The following is an 18,243-nucleotide window of genomic DNA, read 5'->3' as shown; positions in this document are numbered from 1 at the left end:
AGCATGCACAAAGCAAACACTTTACATTGTCTCTTAATCTTGGTAACAACCCGGAATTGACTTCCCTACTGTAATGTCAGATGAAGAAAGAGGCCCGAGAAGATTGCAACTCATCTTGCATTACAAAACTAGCTGGTAGATGACATAAGATTCTAACCCAGTGATTTTTTTTTCATATATTTTCTCTCTCCAATATCTAAGGTAAAAATCAAGTTGTAGAGAAAGATAGGAAGAAGGACCTATCTGTCTGTCTAACTACAGTAAACTTTTTTTCTCCCATAGAAGTCATGGATATCTCTGCACATCAATACACAGTCTTCACTTCTTTAATGAAATATGCTGAATTAAATTTAGCTTCCTATTTAATGTGACACGTGGTGTAAAACTATTTACTTAAGCAACTCTCTCATGATAGACGTGGGAGATGCACGAAGAACAATTTTCACACTTGTCTGGTTGAAATCTCCAAAGGCAGACGTGCTGGGTGAAAGGTGTTGTCAAATCGCCCTATCTACTCAGACACCCCCCAAAATGGAGCACCCCGGTGGCCATTTATACTGTTCCCCAGAATAACTGCTTGAAAAATTTGACATTCTAGTAATTAAAAATGGAAAAATCTTTGTTACCATAATATGCATTTTTTGAAATTAAAGATTTTTTCGTAGCTTTTGGCCACTCCTAATTCCTCTGATAATTTTCTTAGGACAATGTCGTTGGCTTGATTCTTTAATTGAATTTCATCTTTGTTTTGTTTTCCCCATATTTTCAGTATCTCTTTCTAGGTTAAGGATATTAATTCCATATCTGGCATACAGATTGCATGTTTCCAGCTTTGCATTTGTCAGTTCTGCTATTCATAGCATTTATTTTTTCTTCCATTGTAAAATCCGTTCATTCCTCCCATTATTTCTGTTTATGTTCCTTCCCGTTACTTTTCAGCACAATCATTTGAAGGCCAAATTGACATTTGATTTTTTTTTTTTTTTTTTTTTTTTTTTTTTTTAAAGATTTTTTATTTATTTGAGAGAGAGAGAATGAGAGAGAGCGAGTACATGAGAGGGGGGAGGGTCAGAGGGAGAAGCAGACTCCCCGCTGAGCAGGGAGCCCGATGCGGGACTCGATCCAGGGACTCCAGGATCATGACCTGAGCCGAAGGCAGCCGCCCAACCAACTGAGCCACCCAGGCGCCCGACATTTGATTTTTTTTAATGTTTTATTTATTTATTCATGAGAGTCAGAGAGAGAGAGAGAGAGGCAGAGTCAGAGGGAGAAGCAGGCTCCCTGCCTAGCAGGGAGCCTGATGCGGGACTCGATCCCAGGACCCTGGGATCATGACCTGAGCTGAATGCAGACGCTTAACCATCTGAGCCACCCAGGCACCCCTGACATTTGATTTCAACACATAACATAAGAGCAGTTACCTTGCCTCTCGAGCTTGAATTTTCCAAAGTCTTTTCCATGAATATCACCTTGAAAAGTAAATCCTCCTCTTTCGAGTCCTGATGACACCTGATACACATGAAAAGGAAGAAAACAATGCATAGGAAGGATTAATAATAATCTCTTCGATCATACTATAACTGTATTTCTCACAGCTAGATATTACAGGTTAAATATTTTTTGGTTTTTGTCCTTCCTTCCAGTGACACATTAGCAGTTAAAAAGTGGGAAAAGACACGTGAATTTCAACTCACTTCTACATTCTCAATATCTCATTTTCACCTTGAAATACTGAAATTTACAACATATCCATAGGCTAACCATCCTTTGTAAAGGGGACAGTTATATGAATTACTATATAGCCTACATTATGTCAAAATCACTTTGTGACACAGCTCTTGGCTGGCGAATATCTTGTGAGGCCCTATACTTTTATGTCAGATAATGAATTAGAACACCTATGATGGTTGCCTGGCAAAGAGGGATCTCAGTGAGACATCTGAAATCTCTGTATCTGGAAATGATGTTTTTTTCGAACTTTTAGAGTGGTTACCCAATGGCTGTGTTCGGATTTCTGGTGCAATGTGGTGCTAAGCACAGAATGTGGATCTAAGCTCATGTTCTGTCCCCAGCTGTAACTACTCATTTATTTGTCATTTCAGAAACTAGGTTTCTTCCTTCTTAAAACGAAGGGGTAAAAGGACCATGCTGTTTGTCAAGCAGAGGGCACGGTGCATTTTCAAGGCGCAGACACCACACGGCTCCCGTCAGCCGTCCCCTGTTGGCGGCCGCAAAGATCAGCCCCCCGTGCTGAGTGATAGCTCCCCACATAAAGTACTTACATAACCAGCTAGTCCCCAGTTGTCATTTTCAAACTTGCTTACAAAAATATCTGCGGGACCTTTAATTTGAAATGCTTTCAGAAGTAAGTGAGCTTCTTCTTTCTTGTAAACTCCTACCAAAAAAATCAAAGTCAGTTATTCTTACAGTGTAGGAATTCACAAGGGTTAATAACTCATTCATTCTGTTTGATTTGTGGTACAGTACAGAGATGACAATATTAGAAATAACAAATTCTTTTTATTCTTAATTTATAGCTTCAGTCCTTCTGTTTTCTTTAAAAGCACTTCCTGTTTAAGTCTTTTCCTATCTTGAATGGGTACAACCCATTTCATTATATTCAACATATTTATCCCACAGAAATAAAGGTAATATACATTCAACTAATCTATCATTTTTAATCCATATTGTACTCATTTGTGAGGACAAAGAGACTGTGACCATAAGCACGAATATTGCTACTTCTACAGATGAATTGCACCTGTTGAAATGAAATGAACAGCATGGTGGACAAAGTGTGTGAGGCATGCTTGCATCACCAGCGCGATTCTGGGCAGGAGGGACTCAATGATCACACCTCTCAGCCACCTGTCAGGCAGCTGGAGTGACAGCTTAATTTCGCCCAGAGATGAGAGGTCATGGTGTGTGGCCCAGGCGGGCGAGGAGTGTGTCTGCAGCCAGAGCTAGCTCCTGACCCACTGGAGGAAATAGATAAATAAATAAACAAACAAGTATTAAATGGACAATAACACACCCAAGTGTCCTCTGGGCCGGGAGGACAGGTTCAAGGGAGGATCACGCTGCTAGTTTCAGAGAATGCAGCACTGAACTCCTACTAACTCAAAACAGAAGCAAATCTCTACTGTCCTAGGCACGGTCCCCACTGCCTGGGAGCACAGGGTGGAGAGAACTGCTTGTTCAGGTCGGAGGACAAGAAGGGGCTGCCTGAGGCTTTATTTTGGGTGGGAGTCCGTTTCTACCCCAGGCAGCTCTGTGCTGTTGGCATCCAATTTAACCTGTAAAACTCTGAACCCCAGGATGATAAGCCATCAGTAGACATAATGAGATACACACTCATGAGTTTTGCTGTGCTGATCCAACAGCAGCACCAGCAGAGTATCAGTGTGGCGGCTGGCACTCCACACCTGTCAGCTCCCTTCCTCCCCTACTGTCTTCTTAATCACAGTTCACATGCCCAGGACCCTCTGTGTCCACTGGGACTCAGCAGGAGCAGCCCGTGATGCAAACACCCTCCCAGGCCTGGGCCGTAGACGTCCCGGCTCTGCTCCATGGAGGCTGTCTGCATCAGTCACAGGGCAGCATCTTCTTCGGGAAAGAATAAATCCAGACTCCACGAAGAGAAAGATTAGCCCATGCAGCTGGCTAAGACGGAGGGATCTGGATATTTAAGAAGTTCCTCAGTGGATTCTGACATGCATGTAGATTTGAGCCCGTGGCCTAAATCACTTATCCATTCACAGGCTCGAGGTGCGAAACCATGTGTGGGCCAGGAGACCATAAACTCACAATCAGATGCCTGCCAAACTTCGTTGAGCATAAATGATTTTGTTTTTCCTAAATCCAGGGGCTTAGGTGTTTTCCACTTTCAGGAAGCAGGAAAGCAGAATGGGAAGAATGGGCGGGAGGCTGAGCTGCCATCATACTTTCTAAAGGTCAAGCATGCATCTGTCTGGTGATGAGCGAAAGAGCAGAAGCCATTCGGGAGCCTCTTAGTGTTCAGACCCAGGGCTGCCTTGTGGTTAACTCAGAAAATTCCAGCCCTCATGGGGTGGGTCTGTAGAAAAGCATACATGGTTGTAAGAAGTGACATAAATGAAATTTTTTAAAAAGACACTAGATACAGTCCTAAAGGTGATACTGTATCTCAGTGGGTAAGAATGTTGGCTCAAGATTCAGATTTCCGAAATTCTGATTCCTGAGTTCAAATGCTACCTCTACCATGTCACCTTAGGAAGGCCACCAGTTTCCTGGGTCTCTCTATCTCTCTGTTTCTCTCTGTTATCAGTAAAGAATGTGTCTGGTAAGAATGCTCATATCATAGGATTGAGGTAAGAATGAGAAAGATAATATATATAAGTACTTAAAATGGGGTCTGGCATCTAAATCAAAGTTGTTGTTATTTTATTAACAGTGGAATGACCAAAAAAAAAAAAAAAATCTGAGGAGCACATGAGTTGAAGAGAAGGATACTGTAAGAATGAAGTTTATAGACATGCGTATCTGGATATAAATCTCACACCTTTGACTCATTATGTCACATGCATAATCTGGAACAAATTAATTAGATTTTCTATACTGGTTTTGTAATCTTTAATGAGGTAATACCAACCTACCAGTTATCGAGAGGATCCCATGAGATGTAGCTTACGCAAAGCCAGGTAATGTTAATAAGCATTTAATCAATGTTAGCTCTCTCCTTGTGAGAGGATAAAGGGTATGCTTCTGATCACATTCTGCATTTCATAAAAGGAAATGCCTCAGGGCCTACCTGTCAATTTCAGCTCCACCTGAGAGGCTTCAAGGAAGGTGGCGTTCACCTTACTACTTGTCGCATTGAACCAGTCAACTGTTAGAGTCGCAGGTTGTCTTTTCCCTAAATATTCATAATATCCCTTCCACACGGAATTGATAAAAAATACATCGGAAGGAACTGTTGGGGGGGAGAAAACCAGAAGAATGTTAGCACACACAGAAAAATCAAACTGAGATCTTTTTTGCAACACACAGAGGCATACTAAGTGTCAAGTGAGAGATCACAGTCAGGATGGTGAGGAGGATAGACATGACCTATCCCAGGCCCTTCACAGCGTAGGTGCGATGGAAATGAAATGAGGAGGGAGATTTTGTGAGATGCATATACAGGTTCGTTTGTTAATTTGTTGGAGAAATACTTTAGGTGCCAAAGCATTACTGTTTGAAGGGATCTGCCAAGGCCAGAGTGTGTGGTGAGTCAGTGCTACCTCTAGGAGGGCAGGTTCTTATGCCATAATGAGAAGATGTTGGCTGATCTACTATTGATATTTCATTAACATCTAGGTGAACTCTTTGGAAGACTTAGAAAGCTCAGATTGTTGACATGTGTCATCTGCCAGGAGTTCCCTGACCTCAGAAAGCTTGCACTTGAAATCACCAGTGGAGGACATCTGCTCAGGTCATGAAGACAGAGCTGCTCTGGGTCCAGAGGTCTTCACCTCTTGAGGAGAGCCCAACCCGCTCACCCACGCTCCTCCATGCTTGTGAAAAACACTCCCAGATTGCTAACAAAGTCAGAACCAGTGGTGTCAAATGTCGTGTATGTGGAGAAAGATGCATTTCTCCCTAAATATGTTTTTTAGCAAATCCACTTGCAGCAACCAGTGATGAGCCCACACATAGACTGGGCCTGTGTTCATGGGTCCCTTTTCAGGGCCATTTCCCTGTCTTCCCAGACCAGCTCCACCCGTAAAACCTACCCTAGCCACGGAGGAGTTCAAGAAGAAGAAAGCGTCATCACTTCCTGTGGCTCTCGGTAGACTCAAGTTGTAATAACAACTTTTAAAAGTTAAATCGGTTAGAAACTATGATATAAGCACAGACATCTAACACATTTGCTTATTGATAAGGGACGTTGGATATGTCTGCCTGTCCATTGGTGGCCGCACAGGGGCCTAGGTTCAAATGTCAAACCTGAAGACTTTCTTCTCCTTTACCAACATTAATAGCCTTTAGAATAGTGTCAAGATTGTTTCCCTTAATTAGAATGTTCCCACCCAGGGGAAGCTATTAATGGACTTGTTCAAGCCCGTCAGTGGAGTGAGACTCTTGGCTGGCTGCCTGGTGTGTCGGACAGATGGGTGGTGCCTGACTGGGCACAGTAAGGTGCAACCACTGTCTGAGAGGCAGCTTGTTTGTATCCAAATATGGCCATGGGCAACGTGGCAAAGGTGGTCCTTTGGGTCCCTTCTCATTTACAGTGTAACACCACAACCGGACACTGAGGTGTGTTACGATTCCCTACCTGGACAAAGAACCATGTTCAATTAGCAAGACCGTTCTGAGGGAATGAGAAGAGGTGTACTGATGAGAATGGATGCACCTTCAAAATAACGTATGCGAGTATTTCAGTATCTTAAACAAAAAAATAAGCAAACGAAAACAGAACAAACACACCACCACCACAACAGATTGTTTCCTTCCCCTGAAGAAAATGTTCCTGGATAAAGGTACTGATTTCTGTATTTGATTTGAACTTAACATTGAAATAGAATCATTCACAACGATTTTCGGAAGTAGTTTGTATAATTCATGGTGTACATTGGAAAAAGTCCTTTCATCATGTTGGGACATTTGCCCTTGTCTGAGACTGAAGTGTGTAACACAGCCTTGTGACTTAACAAGAGCATCACATAAATGGTCTCCACAGTCGATGTCAGAATAGACCTCCCTGTCTGAGAAATCGGTGTTAAATCCTGAATAAGGAAAACACTAGGGAAATGACCTTATATAAGTTTTCTATTTCTGTTAAAAAAAAAAAAAAGGTTGACTTAAGTTATAATTTGGGGACACACTGAATTATTAAAATAGTCTCTATATTTATAACACAGATAGAATATGCCAGGTGATTTGGAGTAGTGAGCATCTTCCTTAGGAAACAGGACTGCATCTTTCCGATTTTCCGTGTCATGCATTGAGCAACGCACCACATAGAACAAAGAGCAATAATGAACATTTTAGGAGGCAGAGGATGCCTGAATTATGGAGATACTTGGAAAAAAAAAATGGAGCTCCACATTTGTACTGCTCAAGGGGACAGGTGATGCTGTCACAATGCTTCATTTACATTAGCTTCCTGTTTAGAGGAAAGAATTGCAACCCTCTTTATAAGGCTCTCCATTATATCACATTCTATTATCAATATTTTATGTCCAGTTCTGCCCACAAAATGCCTGAGGCCCCTTTTCATGAGACAGTGTGTGATAATGCCAAAGGTATTCCTCCTAAGTCAAGTCTTGTTATTTCATTGACCAACCACCGTTATGGAAGAAAGAGGAATCTGTGTAGACTCAGTGTTTTCCATAATTGAAACGTTAACTCGTTCATGGACTAATGGAATCGGAAATTTGTGTGTTAAAATTTGTTTCACTGTGCAGAGTAGAGAACAAATCACTTATTGGATTTAAATCTAGAACTGTTCTGGTATACAAACCTGGAGTTTTAGTAACTGTTTCATTAACTTCTCTCACTCCTTTACCTACAAGTAAAAAGACAAATTATCATTTTCAAAAACATGTATTTTTGAATAAGTCTGAAAAAATGTCAAATTGAAGCAATTTTCCTTTCTCCAGATTTCTTGAAGTTCTACAAAATATGAATGTCATATACATATCCACTTTAAACCCCTGTATTCACAGCAGAATATCCTTTGTGTTTGTAGAAAAATGGAGATTACTGGTGCAAACCAATGCAGCTCTAAGAGGTGTGGTGTGTTACAACAGAGAGCCTTGCAAATGAGGGTGGTTTATGGCCCTTTGCTCACTCCTATTCGGGATATGCTGGCCGCAACGGAAAGGTAGCCTACAAAATAACTAAGATTTCATAACCTCTCTTAATTTTCCAAGTCCTCACCCAAATCAATGAAAGTACGAGTCGATATGAAATAACACCAAATTGTTTCCCTTGCAGAGTATTTAATTTGGTCTATCAAGTTGGATGTAACTCAAAATCTCTTAGCGCTTACAGTTCTGTGTCAAACTACAAATTACCTTTTTAAAGTTTGTATTCTTCCATTTCTGACAGAGAAGGGCAAGGGAAACACAAATATCTTATGAATTCCTAATTTGAAAACTATGAATAGGCTCCAAGAAAGTAAAACTAAAGTCACAGATTTTATCACACTCCATAATTTTTGCCTTTGCTGTTGAGTATTTGATGCCTCTATGATCTATGTTTGGTGGGGAATCTGAGAAGTCGGCTATTGTCAAATCCAACCCTGATTTACTACTCTTATTTGTAAATACACAAATTTGTAATTAATGCATTTTCATGCTAATTGCCTTTGTAATTAAAAAAATATTTGAACCAGTGTAAAGAATACGTAAATGTATATTCCACCACCAAACAGCTTGTGGTCTTAAGAATAACAGATAGTTTAATTTATATATCCACCAATGCTTGGTGATGTTTGCCATTTTCATTTAAAAAATGTGTATTTTCCAAAACTATGGTGTATATTCTTTCCTTTTAACTCATAATGCTTTTCTAGAAGCAAACAGCTTCTCTCCATTGCTTGAAGTGTGAATAGCAAATAATACTGTCTACATGTCTGCTTCAACTATGCCTCCACCATTGTACCGAACACTTACTACGCACACGTTCACACACACAGCTCACCACATGAACACAGATTCAGCTGGGGTGACTGACATCACTTCCAGGATGCTGTTTCCTGATGGATCTTAAACCTGGAAGCTAGCCTGATGGGCTGCCGGCACTCCTCTTTGCTCTGCAGGGATGTGTGTTCACTCCCTCATCAGTGACTTACTTTTACAGACAGGTGATTTTCCTGTCCATTTCATATCTGCTTTACACGTCCTGTGCTCAGACCCGGCCGCGAGGAAAAATCCCGGATGGCAGGTGTACACTAAGGTGTAACCGAAGGTGGGGAGATCTATCGCTCTCACATCCGCATGGGCTGGCGTTTCTGGCTGTCTGCAGGCATGGGCTGAAATGGCATATATTCCATTAGAAAACACTGACGCTTTGTTTATCTTAGAGTTAGCATATGCATCTAAAGAAATAAGGAAATATGGCAAAATTTGGAAATGGCTGTAAACTCAAAATTACAACTCAAAATTCCAAATACGGTAGCTATAAATATCCCCACTATTCTCTGCAACTTTTAATATAATGAACCCTTGGGATTTGCCAGCCCTCTCTACTGTCCCTCCCTTCCTCCTTCCCTCCCTCTAAATATCTATCTATCCATCCATCCATCCATCTAGTATCCCTCTCTACATTTAAGTGTGTACAATTAATTATGTGTACCAATTTAAAATATAAATCATAGTGTTGAAATAAATAGATCACTTCTGATATACTATTTAGATAAATAATATGTTAATTTGCCCTAAAAGACCAGTCCTATAAGTTAAACAGAATTGGCACATACTTAGAAATACGCCTTGATTTTTGTCTGATGGCAGCTAAGAAATCTGTTATTCAGTTAAATGAGTAGTTAATTTTGGTAAAAACTTGATGTGTGTTTAGAAACCTAATTGAAATATTATAGATTCTTATTTCCTTTAAAATCTAATTTAGGAGTGAATAAGATTGCAATGTTTAAATCTCAAGTAACTCCTCATTCTTTATAAAGTTCACATATATGTCTCAAATAAAAGACTTGGCAGATGCATATAAAACAAGTGGACAATATTAAAATTATACATACAATTGTTTTAAGTATCATAATATTTTGTACTTCAGTAAATTTTCAACATATGAATACCTGATATTAGCAGGCTCCAAGCTGTACAGACACACACACGTATACATACACATATACGCATACCTGTGTGTGCATGTAATATTCACATATATAATTTGACTAGAGTATTAGCCATGATAACTTTGAAATAAATATACATCTGATACTGATAAATAAATACACAAAAATCACATCTTACATACGATTAAAATAATTTTTCATAACATTCTATTTTTTTAGGTTTAACGCAGTAAGAGTAAGATTCTGTATCTCACTAATTTGACAGAGGATGAAATACTGGCTTACAGATGATTCCTATAACATTTCTTCTATTTCTCATGATTAAGTCAAAAAGTAAAATTTGATCCTGAGTAACGATTTGAATGATCAATTCATATAGACTTCAAAAATAACATTTAAGATACTTCTATTAATATTGTGACATATTCCATGATCTATTTTACCCTTCTTTAATGATTTGATGTAAACATTCTAGAAGAATAATAGCACGCATACAAAAGCTTTCTTCCTGTGAGTGTAACTGATGTCATTCACTTGTCTTTGGTTTGGGCAGGTTCTCAGATTTGGGTGTGCCCCGTTACCACCTGGCGTGCCCGGTGAATTATAGACTGCTGTCCCTCCTCTTTGCTCCCACCCGCACCCCAGCCCCCGAGTTTCTGATTCCGAAGGTCTGGGGGTGCGGCTTGAGAATTCAAATTACTACCCATGCTCGCATGTGATGCTGATGCTGCTGGTTCTAGGGAATCAAACTCTGAGAAATTCTGGTTTAGAGAATCAAAGATGATCAAATGAACAAAAATAAGGCAGTTTCTCATTATATCCCTCGAGGGTAAACACTTCCCAGACGTTCGAGAATAAACAGGCCATTGCTGGCTGTGATGGAAGAAATCACACTTACGTATACACTCAGTCTGAATTCCACTCCAGGTTAAATTTGCAAGGCAAGTGCGAGTCGTAGAACCTTGAATGTGGTAACCTTTTCTGCACCTGAAAAACACCGTGCTTCCAACCTATGGAGGAAATCCAACATTAGCTTCCGGGGCAGAGTGGACAACATGAGCGATATAAAGTCGTCATGCTGGAAAGCACAATCCAGGGTAAGATGTACCAGTGATATTTCTCATCAATGTCAGGCCATTGTTGTTCACACTGTGTGATAAGGCTAGGTAGCTCCATGCGTGAGGAAAGATACCGCTAGATACAGTGAATTGTGGTCAGTGAAGAGGGAGGTTATTTGGGTAACCAAAGTATGCATTTTCTCTTTCATTTTAGCCCTTCCTCTCTTTGGTTTGTAAGTTTTTTTTTTTTTTTTTTTTTTTTTTCCCTTTTCCGTTTTTTTCCCCTGCTACTCCAGTTGGTATTTATTAGCATGTCCTGGCAAATGGGCTACATTATTCACTAGCAGGAAGATAATGGAGAGCCTCTCTCATGGAGTGGTAGGAAGAAAATACAGTGTTCTTCTCAGTAAAATATCTTTTAGCAGAAGGTTCCTGGCCACTCCAGACTGATCGCTGTAAATTCACCTGGTGTTTATGAATTGATGGGACATGGAGGGCTGGAGACTGGAGGGTAGTCATTTAAATTGCATAATTAACACAGCAGGACAGGGGATGTTCTAAGACTAAAATGGCTCACTCTGCGTGAGTACGTGAGTACGTTTCAGAATACAGTGCTGAAGAAAGCAAACAAAAATCTGTTATATTCAAAACTTAATGTGTCCTGATGAAAAAGAAAGAAAAAAAAAGTTTTGAGGAGATTCCTTTAATAGTGTCAGGTACCTCTTTAAAAGATAGCACCTGTGTCTTTAAATTGTTAGCAAAGCTTGCTTTTGGATACAATGTATCATTTTTATTAGTGTAATTTTATTTTATTGTAAGAGGCATGAGAGATTTATCCATTAGTGTCTTAAGAGAGATCACAGGGATATGTTGCTGAATGCAGTCACCATAAATGTTGACTTCACACGGGCTCTTTGGGGGCAGATTTAGAAGTGCTAAAACCAATGGTGAGTTAGCAAGAGCATTACTCACATACAGTATTTTCCAGTATTCCCATATATGTGGCATTACAGTTCTATACACCAGAAAGCATTTCCCTGAGGACAGTTGAGACCTAATATCAAATACACCAGATTTAACTCATTAGGTACCTGTGAGACGTTCATTTGTGGGGTGTAAGAATGCCATCAGGAAGTAGCCAGTGTGTGTTAGAGCCAACCAAATGGGACTATTTTAAGTTTCAGGAGAGACTGGGGGAAGAGGCTGAAGAAAAAAGTCTTTTATTCTAAATTAATGGGATCTCTAACTTGAAAGCATATACATATTTAACTTGAGCTTTCAAATCCACATCATACAGCTCTGAAGTCACTACATTACTTTACGTGGTGGAAACATTTTATTTCAAGCTCCATTACCTTCCATGTTTAGGTATTCTAATATTACCTGAAGCGTTCATGTACTTTTTATTTAAAAAATAAAGTGAACGGCATACATACATCATATGACCTCACTGATACGAGGAATTCTTAATCTTAGGAAACAAACTGAGGGTTGCTGGAGTTGTGGGGGTGGGAGGGATGGGGTGGCTGGGTGATAAGACACTGGGGAGGGTATGTGCTATGGTGAGCGCTGTGAATTGTGTAAGATTTTTGAATCACAGACCTGTACCTCTGAAACAAATAATACATTACATGTTTTAAAAAAAAAAAGAAGATAGCAGGAGGGGAAGAATGAAGGGGGGGAAATCAGAGGGGGAGATGAAGCATGAGAGACTATGGACTCTGAGAAACAAACTGAGAGTTCTAGAGGGGAGGGGGGTGGGAGGATGGGTTATCCTGGTGATGGGTATTGAGGAGGGCACGTTCTGCATGGAGCACTGGGTGTTACACACAAACAATGAATCATGGAACACTACATCAAAAACTAATGATGTAATGTATGGTGATTAACGTAACACAATAAAAATAAATAAATAAATAAATAAATAAATAAATAAATAAATAAATAAACAAATGAATGGCAAAAGCGATACTGAGCATGCTAGTAATTCATATAGAGAGATCACCAGCAAGAGAAATGTCACAACGTAAGCTTATGCTAAAGGGCCCAAATGCATTTTCTCCTGTTTTTGTCTCTAAAATTTAATATTCTTTTCCCATTATATCAGGTCACTAAGCAGGGTCTCTTTCTGTGTAGCTATTCAGTGACCAGTCACTCTGATTTGAGAATTGCCATGTCAGTTCAGGAGACAAAAAGCATCCAACTACGCATACCTTCAAACAGAAATTAATATGGCAATTGCTACCTTGTGAATGAAGATATATCCAGTTATCCCAATTTTGACAGTTAAAATATCATGCAGAAATCCTCTCTGAATGTATTTATTTCAGAAATATACCATGAATCTGACAGGGTGCATAAAAACACACACATATGTTCAAGCATCAATTCTATTTTATACTTAGAGAGAAACACGGTAAAATAAAAATGGAATACCTCATATCCTCTGGAGCTATTTTGTATTCCAAAATGTGGAGTACCAGGGTCTGGGCAGGTATTATGAGCAGGATCTGAAATTCACATAGAAAAAAAAAAAAGAAAGAAAGAAAGAAAGAAAGAAAGAAAGAAAGAAAGAAAGAAAGAAAGAAAGAAAGAAAGAAAGAAAGAAAGAAAAAGAAAGAAAGAAAGAAAGAAAGAAAGAAAGAAAGAAAGAAAGAAAGAAGAAAGAAAAAAAAAAAAAGAAAAAAAAACATGAGTGCCAGATACGGTTATTATAAGGATTCCACTATTTTTACTAAAAGGCCTTACAAAATTGAGAAAATTATGTTTTGACAAACGTGTAAGGTATTTTGCATGAAAGTTAAAAATTAAAGTAAATTGCTATTTTCATCTTCCTTTCACACGTCTTCTTTAGATATTACTCCTTAGTCCTTTACCAGATTCTAAAGTGCTCTGTATATTATTTTCTGTATTGGAATGAATATTCTTTCCCATTTTCTGGTCGAACATACTATATTGGCTGGTTACTGATATATCGTAATCTTCAATAACTACATGATCCGTTGGTTCTTAAGGATTCAATTAATGGCCATCTCTTAGTCATCCATTACAATATCACAATTTCTTGAATTAATTTTCTTTGAGACTTCCAAATGAAAAATACATTGAATGCTTCAAAATTGAGGTATATGGTAGACCCAAAGTGACATTTTACCTCCTCAAAAAATGTACGAATTGAGCAATGAGGAGCATGTGGCTTTATTATTTGGTGCTCTCTAGCTGTTAGTATGAAAACAAAATAGCTAACTTGCAAAAACATTTGTTTTCGAGAGAAACTAACCTATGGGAGGGAGGAACGCCGTGTCTTAGCACAGAGATAGCAAGCGTGTAGAACAGTTTAAATGAAGAAGCAGTAAATGTGACTCTTATTAAACACAAACAGTGCTTCAACGAAATTATTTCTGAACGTCCTTGTTTTTAAGTAGAAATCATTCCATTTCTTAGAAAACAACCAAGACTGTAGATCATTAATTGTTTCCTACAAATATGCAGAACATCTACTCTTCAGCTCAGTACAGCTGAGTGAGAAAATTAACCCATCAATAAACTTGAGTCTGCAGCAGTGAGGTCTGAAGGAAATTGCTCTTACTGGAAATGAACCCTTCTGGTATCTATGCCACTAATAATTTGACTTTTGACAAATACAACTTGCATCTGAATCTTTTCCATGAGACAGAAACTCAACCTAAAAATGCGGGGTTTAAGTCACATGGAAAGCGTCTTCTGACTTGCAAGGTTCATCGTCATATTCTCTGGTCACCAGAAGGTAGTGCCCCACTCCTTCCAGCACTGCTAGCGCGGCTGGTTCAGGGGGACGGACCATGCACGGGAGCCGGGGCACCGAGGGGACGGCCGCCAAGCAACAGCCAGGCTGTCTTTCTGGTGACAGCTGTCTTGCGTGGGGCAGGAATGGCATCTTCACCGACGCTGTCTTCCCCTGCAAGAATGCACCTGCTCACTGAGGTGGGGCCATGGAAACGAGAGAGCAAAATCTGGCAGGTGTTTTAACAGCCTCCTGACTTCAACTCCAAATCTGGCCTGCATGATTTAACCAGAGTAGCAGACGAGTGCTTCCACAGAGAATGATCTATGGGAACATTATCTGTGGACCCACAAATGATCAGATTTTAGAGAGAACGTCCTCATCCCCAAGCACCGCTGGGGATGTCTTGCAGTTCTTACCGATGCAGGTGGGCTGTGTGCCACTCCATGTGCCGTCGGCCTGGCAGGTTCTTCTGGAGGACCCCACCAGTAGGAAGGGAGATTTGCACTGGAAGAAGACTTCCGACTTAAAGGTGAAGCTTTTGCCACTCAGTCGCCCCTCCGCAGGGGTGCCTGGGTCTCCGCAGAACACAGCTGTGGAAGACAACAAGCAGTCAGCTCACGGTATGTGCCACTGGGTCAGGTTAACTTATTCAACTTGTGTCACGAGCATCTGCAAAATCTTTGGGTGTAATTATTAGACCCGTCAGTGACTGAGGGGCAGAATCTGCTGTGAGCAGGGCGGCCTCGAATGTGAGCCATGAATGGTTACAAAGGTTCTGTGAGATACTCCCAGCCCGTGTCTTATAGCATCCCTGAGCCGGACGTTTATGTGGTGTGGAGCTGCAGAGCATGAACACATGTGAATGGCTAGCAGCGAGGGGGGAGCGGAGCACGCTCACGTGGGTCCAGTGCAGTGGGACCCCGGGAAGGAGCATTGCTGGAGGACTTACGCAGACACTGGGGGACCTCTCCTTTCCACACGCCGTGGCCTTCGCAGGAGAGAATGGCGGAGTGGGAGGGCTGGAAGCCGTCCAAGCAGCTGTAACTTATGCTGGCGCCCCAGTGGAAATCCGCTCCCTCCACTTTTCCATGCGGCACTTGAGGAGGCTGACCGCACATGAGAGCTGTTTCCAAAGAACAGACAAGACTGAACGTCCAGGGCCCCACCCCAGTTGTAACACTCAGATGGCCCACATTTTAACTCCACCCGAATTACAAAGGGCATCCACATAGGGTTGCTTTCCTTTAATAAAAGGATTATTGAGGAAGACAGCAGATCAAAATAATAAAACTTTTCTCCAATATTTCTTCATTAATATAGATCACAACACATCACACTGTAAAAGAAAGCAGGATTGAACATGACATCCTCAATAGATACAAGGCCAAGAAAGGAAGAGATACTCATATTCAATGTCTGTCTTTTCATGGTGGTTCCCGAGGACAAATCACTCATATGACATGAGCACAACCTTCTGGATGTATGTATACAGATGGTAAACTATCTGCATTTTTTACATTTAAAGAGAGCATATAATATCTAGAAGACATGGACTGTTGAACCATTTGCTGAATCATTAAAAACCAGGCAGATGCATGGTTACAAAGGTTCTGTGAGATACTCCCAGCCCGTGTCTTATAGCATCCCTGAGCCGGACGTTTATGTGGTGTGGAGCTGCAGAGCATGAACACAGTTCTCAAGGATGGTCAGCCCTCGGTGCTGGCCCCCCATGGCCCCTCCAGTCTGGCCATTACACCAAAGTGCAGGGGGCTGGGGAGCACTGTGGACACATCTTCCTGGGAGAGCCAAGAGCTTTCTGGATTTCCCAGCTTGGAGCAGGTTTGCCAGTGACAGAAGGCAGCAGGAGAAGGAACTCACCCGTATATTCGTCCTCACCTGGGTTTTCTCCTGCCTGCTCACACTCACACATTCTCATATGAGGAAGACACAGTCACATGCATAATCCCACGTGCACACCCAGCAGCTGGAAATGGGCCTTTCTACTGCCCTTCATCTTAGGCATGTTTTCAACCAATATTTCTGAGAATGCACATGGGAGAGGGCGGGGAACGAGTGCTCTGGACAGGAAAAGCAAGTGGACAGTCCTCCAGGCGGGAGCAGTAATGAGCCACGTGGTTCCACACAGGACGTGAGGAGGGGTCGAGCCTGAGGCCAGTTCAAAGGGGAGAGTGGTCTCATCTGGAAAGGCCTGGCTGGCCACAGAGGCAATGACCACTGCACTGACTATTAAAAAAGGACAAGAAGTCGACAAAAACACGTGACGTCCCAGAGGCCAGACCATTTTATTGGTGATCGTCATCAACGTGCTCAGATGACTAGACCCCTCCTGACACTACTTTATGAGTTTGTCAACATTATCTAATGCCCACTTTGCAGCAGGTGCAGCGTTAATGATAGCAGGTGGAGGAACAGGAGACCCAGTGATCCTTACCCCCTGGTGGGAGGGAAACAGTCCCAGAACATGCCCGCATCAGAAGGGAGAGGAAGCTGTGAGCTTGAGCACCAGGCTCTCACTGAGGCCTCCCACCAAGCTCCGCCCATGCGAGACCCAAGCCCCGTCTGCCTCTCAGAGCCCACTGAAGACGACATCTTCCTCACCACCACCGCCCACAGTCCAGTGTGGAACTCCACAGAACTGTCTGTGATCCTAGGCTAATAAGGAGCGGGCACCGCATTTTTATGTTTGGGGCCAGCCACGCTCATGCCCCAGTGTCTCCGTGGCCCTCCTGCCCTGCTCTGGCCCGGCTGAGAAGAAAGCCTGCGTGTGCTCCCTGCAGTCCTGGCGGAGGGGTCCTAACCATGCAGACCTCTGCTTTTGGATGACTTCCACCAGTCCCATCCTCTCTCACCATCAGAGCCCACCCCGCCACTCCTTCACTCAGGCCACTAGACTGGCCTCAGCCTGCCCCGCTCTCCCTGGAAAGTCCAACGGCATGGATCATAAACGTTTTCATACCACCTCCATATTCCTGTGGCGGCTTCGGTCCCAGCAGCCGGACCCCCCAGAACATCATGGTACCAACGTTCTCTGCCATTATTGGATGATTGGCTCCTCTCTCTAAGCTGACTTGAAAGTCCTATAATTACACTTTCCCACCATATCTGCTGTAAGCCTTAATATAGCTGGGCTTAACAGGTGTATCAGGAGAGGAATGTGTTGGCATTTAAAACACAGACTTAGGGGCGCCGGGCTGGCTCAGTCAGTCAAGCATCTGCCTTCAGCTCAGGTCCTGGGATCGAGCCCCATGTTGGGCTCCCTGCTCAGTGAGAGCCTGCTTCTCTGTCCCCTGAGCATGTTCTCTCCCTATCTCTCTCTCTCAAATAAATAAATAAAATCTTAAAAAACAAACAAACAAACACACAGACTTAGAGGTAGCATGCCTGTCATCTGAGTCCCAACGTCTCTTGTTCCTGATTTGTGTCCTGAGCCATTTACTAACTCTCTCTGTAAGTTGGTTTCCCCATCTATAAAACTGAGATTAATGTATTAAGAAAATAAAGTGATTTTTATTTGCAAATTAGTTTACAAGAATTCCTAGCACACAGAAGGACTACATAAATGCTTGTGAATGCAGTAAAACATAACTCAATAAACGCTTCTGTGTCCATGAATA

The 18,243-nt window shown here is 41.6% G+C and overlaps 1 protein-coding gene across 2 annotated transcripts in view; it reads right to left on the bottom strand.

Annotated features, from left to right (window-relative positions):
• CSMD1 (CUB and Sushi multiple domains 1) overlaps nucleotides 1–18,243 on the bottom strand; it is a 2,059,737-nt gene that overhangs the window by 13,891 nt on the left and 2,027,603 nt on the right. The window contains exons 60-68 of one of the 2 annotated variants that reach the window (XM_078069893.1): nucleotides 15,558–15,731; nucleotides 15,025–15,198; nucleotides 13,279–13,352; nucleotides 10,683–10,794; nucleotides 8,822–9,001; nucleotides 7,487–7,531; nucleotides 4,790–4,951; nucleotides 2,283–2,395; nucleotides 1,422–1,509 (exon numbers count right to left, since the gene is read on the bottom strand). In XM_078069893.1, coding sequence (XP_077926019.1) covers nucleotides 1,422–1,509; nucleotides 2,283–2,395; nucleotides 4,790–4,951; nucleotides 7,487–7,531; nucleotides 8,822–9,001; nucleotides 10,683–10,794; nucleotides 13,279–13,352; nucleotides 15,025–15,198; nucleotides 15,558–15,731 — 1,122 coding nt within the window. The remainder of the gene's footprint in view (nucleotides 1–1,421; nucleotides 1,510–2,282; nucleotides 2,396–4,789; nucleotides 4,952–7,486; nucleotides 7,532–8,821; nucleotides 9,002–10,682; nucleotides 10,795–13,278; nucleotides 13,353–15,024; nucleotides 15,199–15,557; nucleotides 15,732–18,243) is intronic. The other variant, XM_078069894.1, reaches the window with a different exon arrangement.

The sequence above is a fragment of the Halichoerus grypus genome, chromosome 3 (genome assembly GCF_964656455.1).
Source record: "Halichoerus grypus chromosome 3, mHalGry1.hap1.1, whole genome shotgun sequence".
In the NCBI taxonomy this organism is placed as follows: Eukaryota; Metazoa; Chordata; class Mammalia; order Carnivora; family Phocidae; genus Halichoerus; species Halichoerus grypus.
The sequence above is the reverse complement of the archived record's forward strand: the minus strand, read 5'-3'. Positions and strand labels throughout refer to the sequence as shown.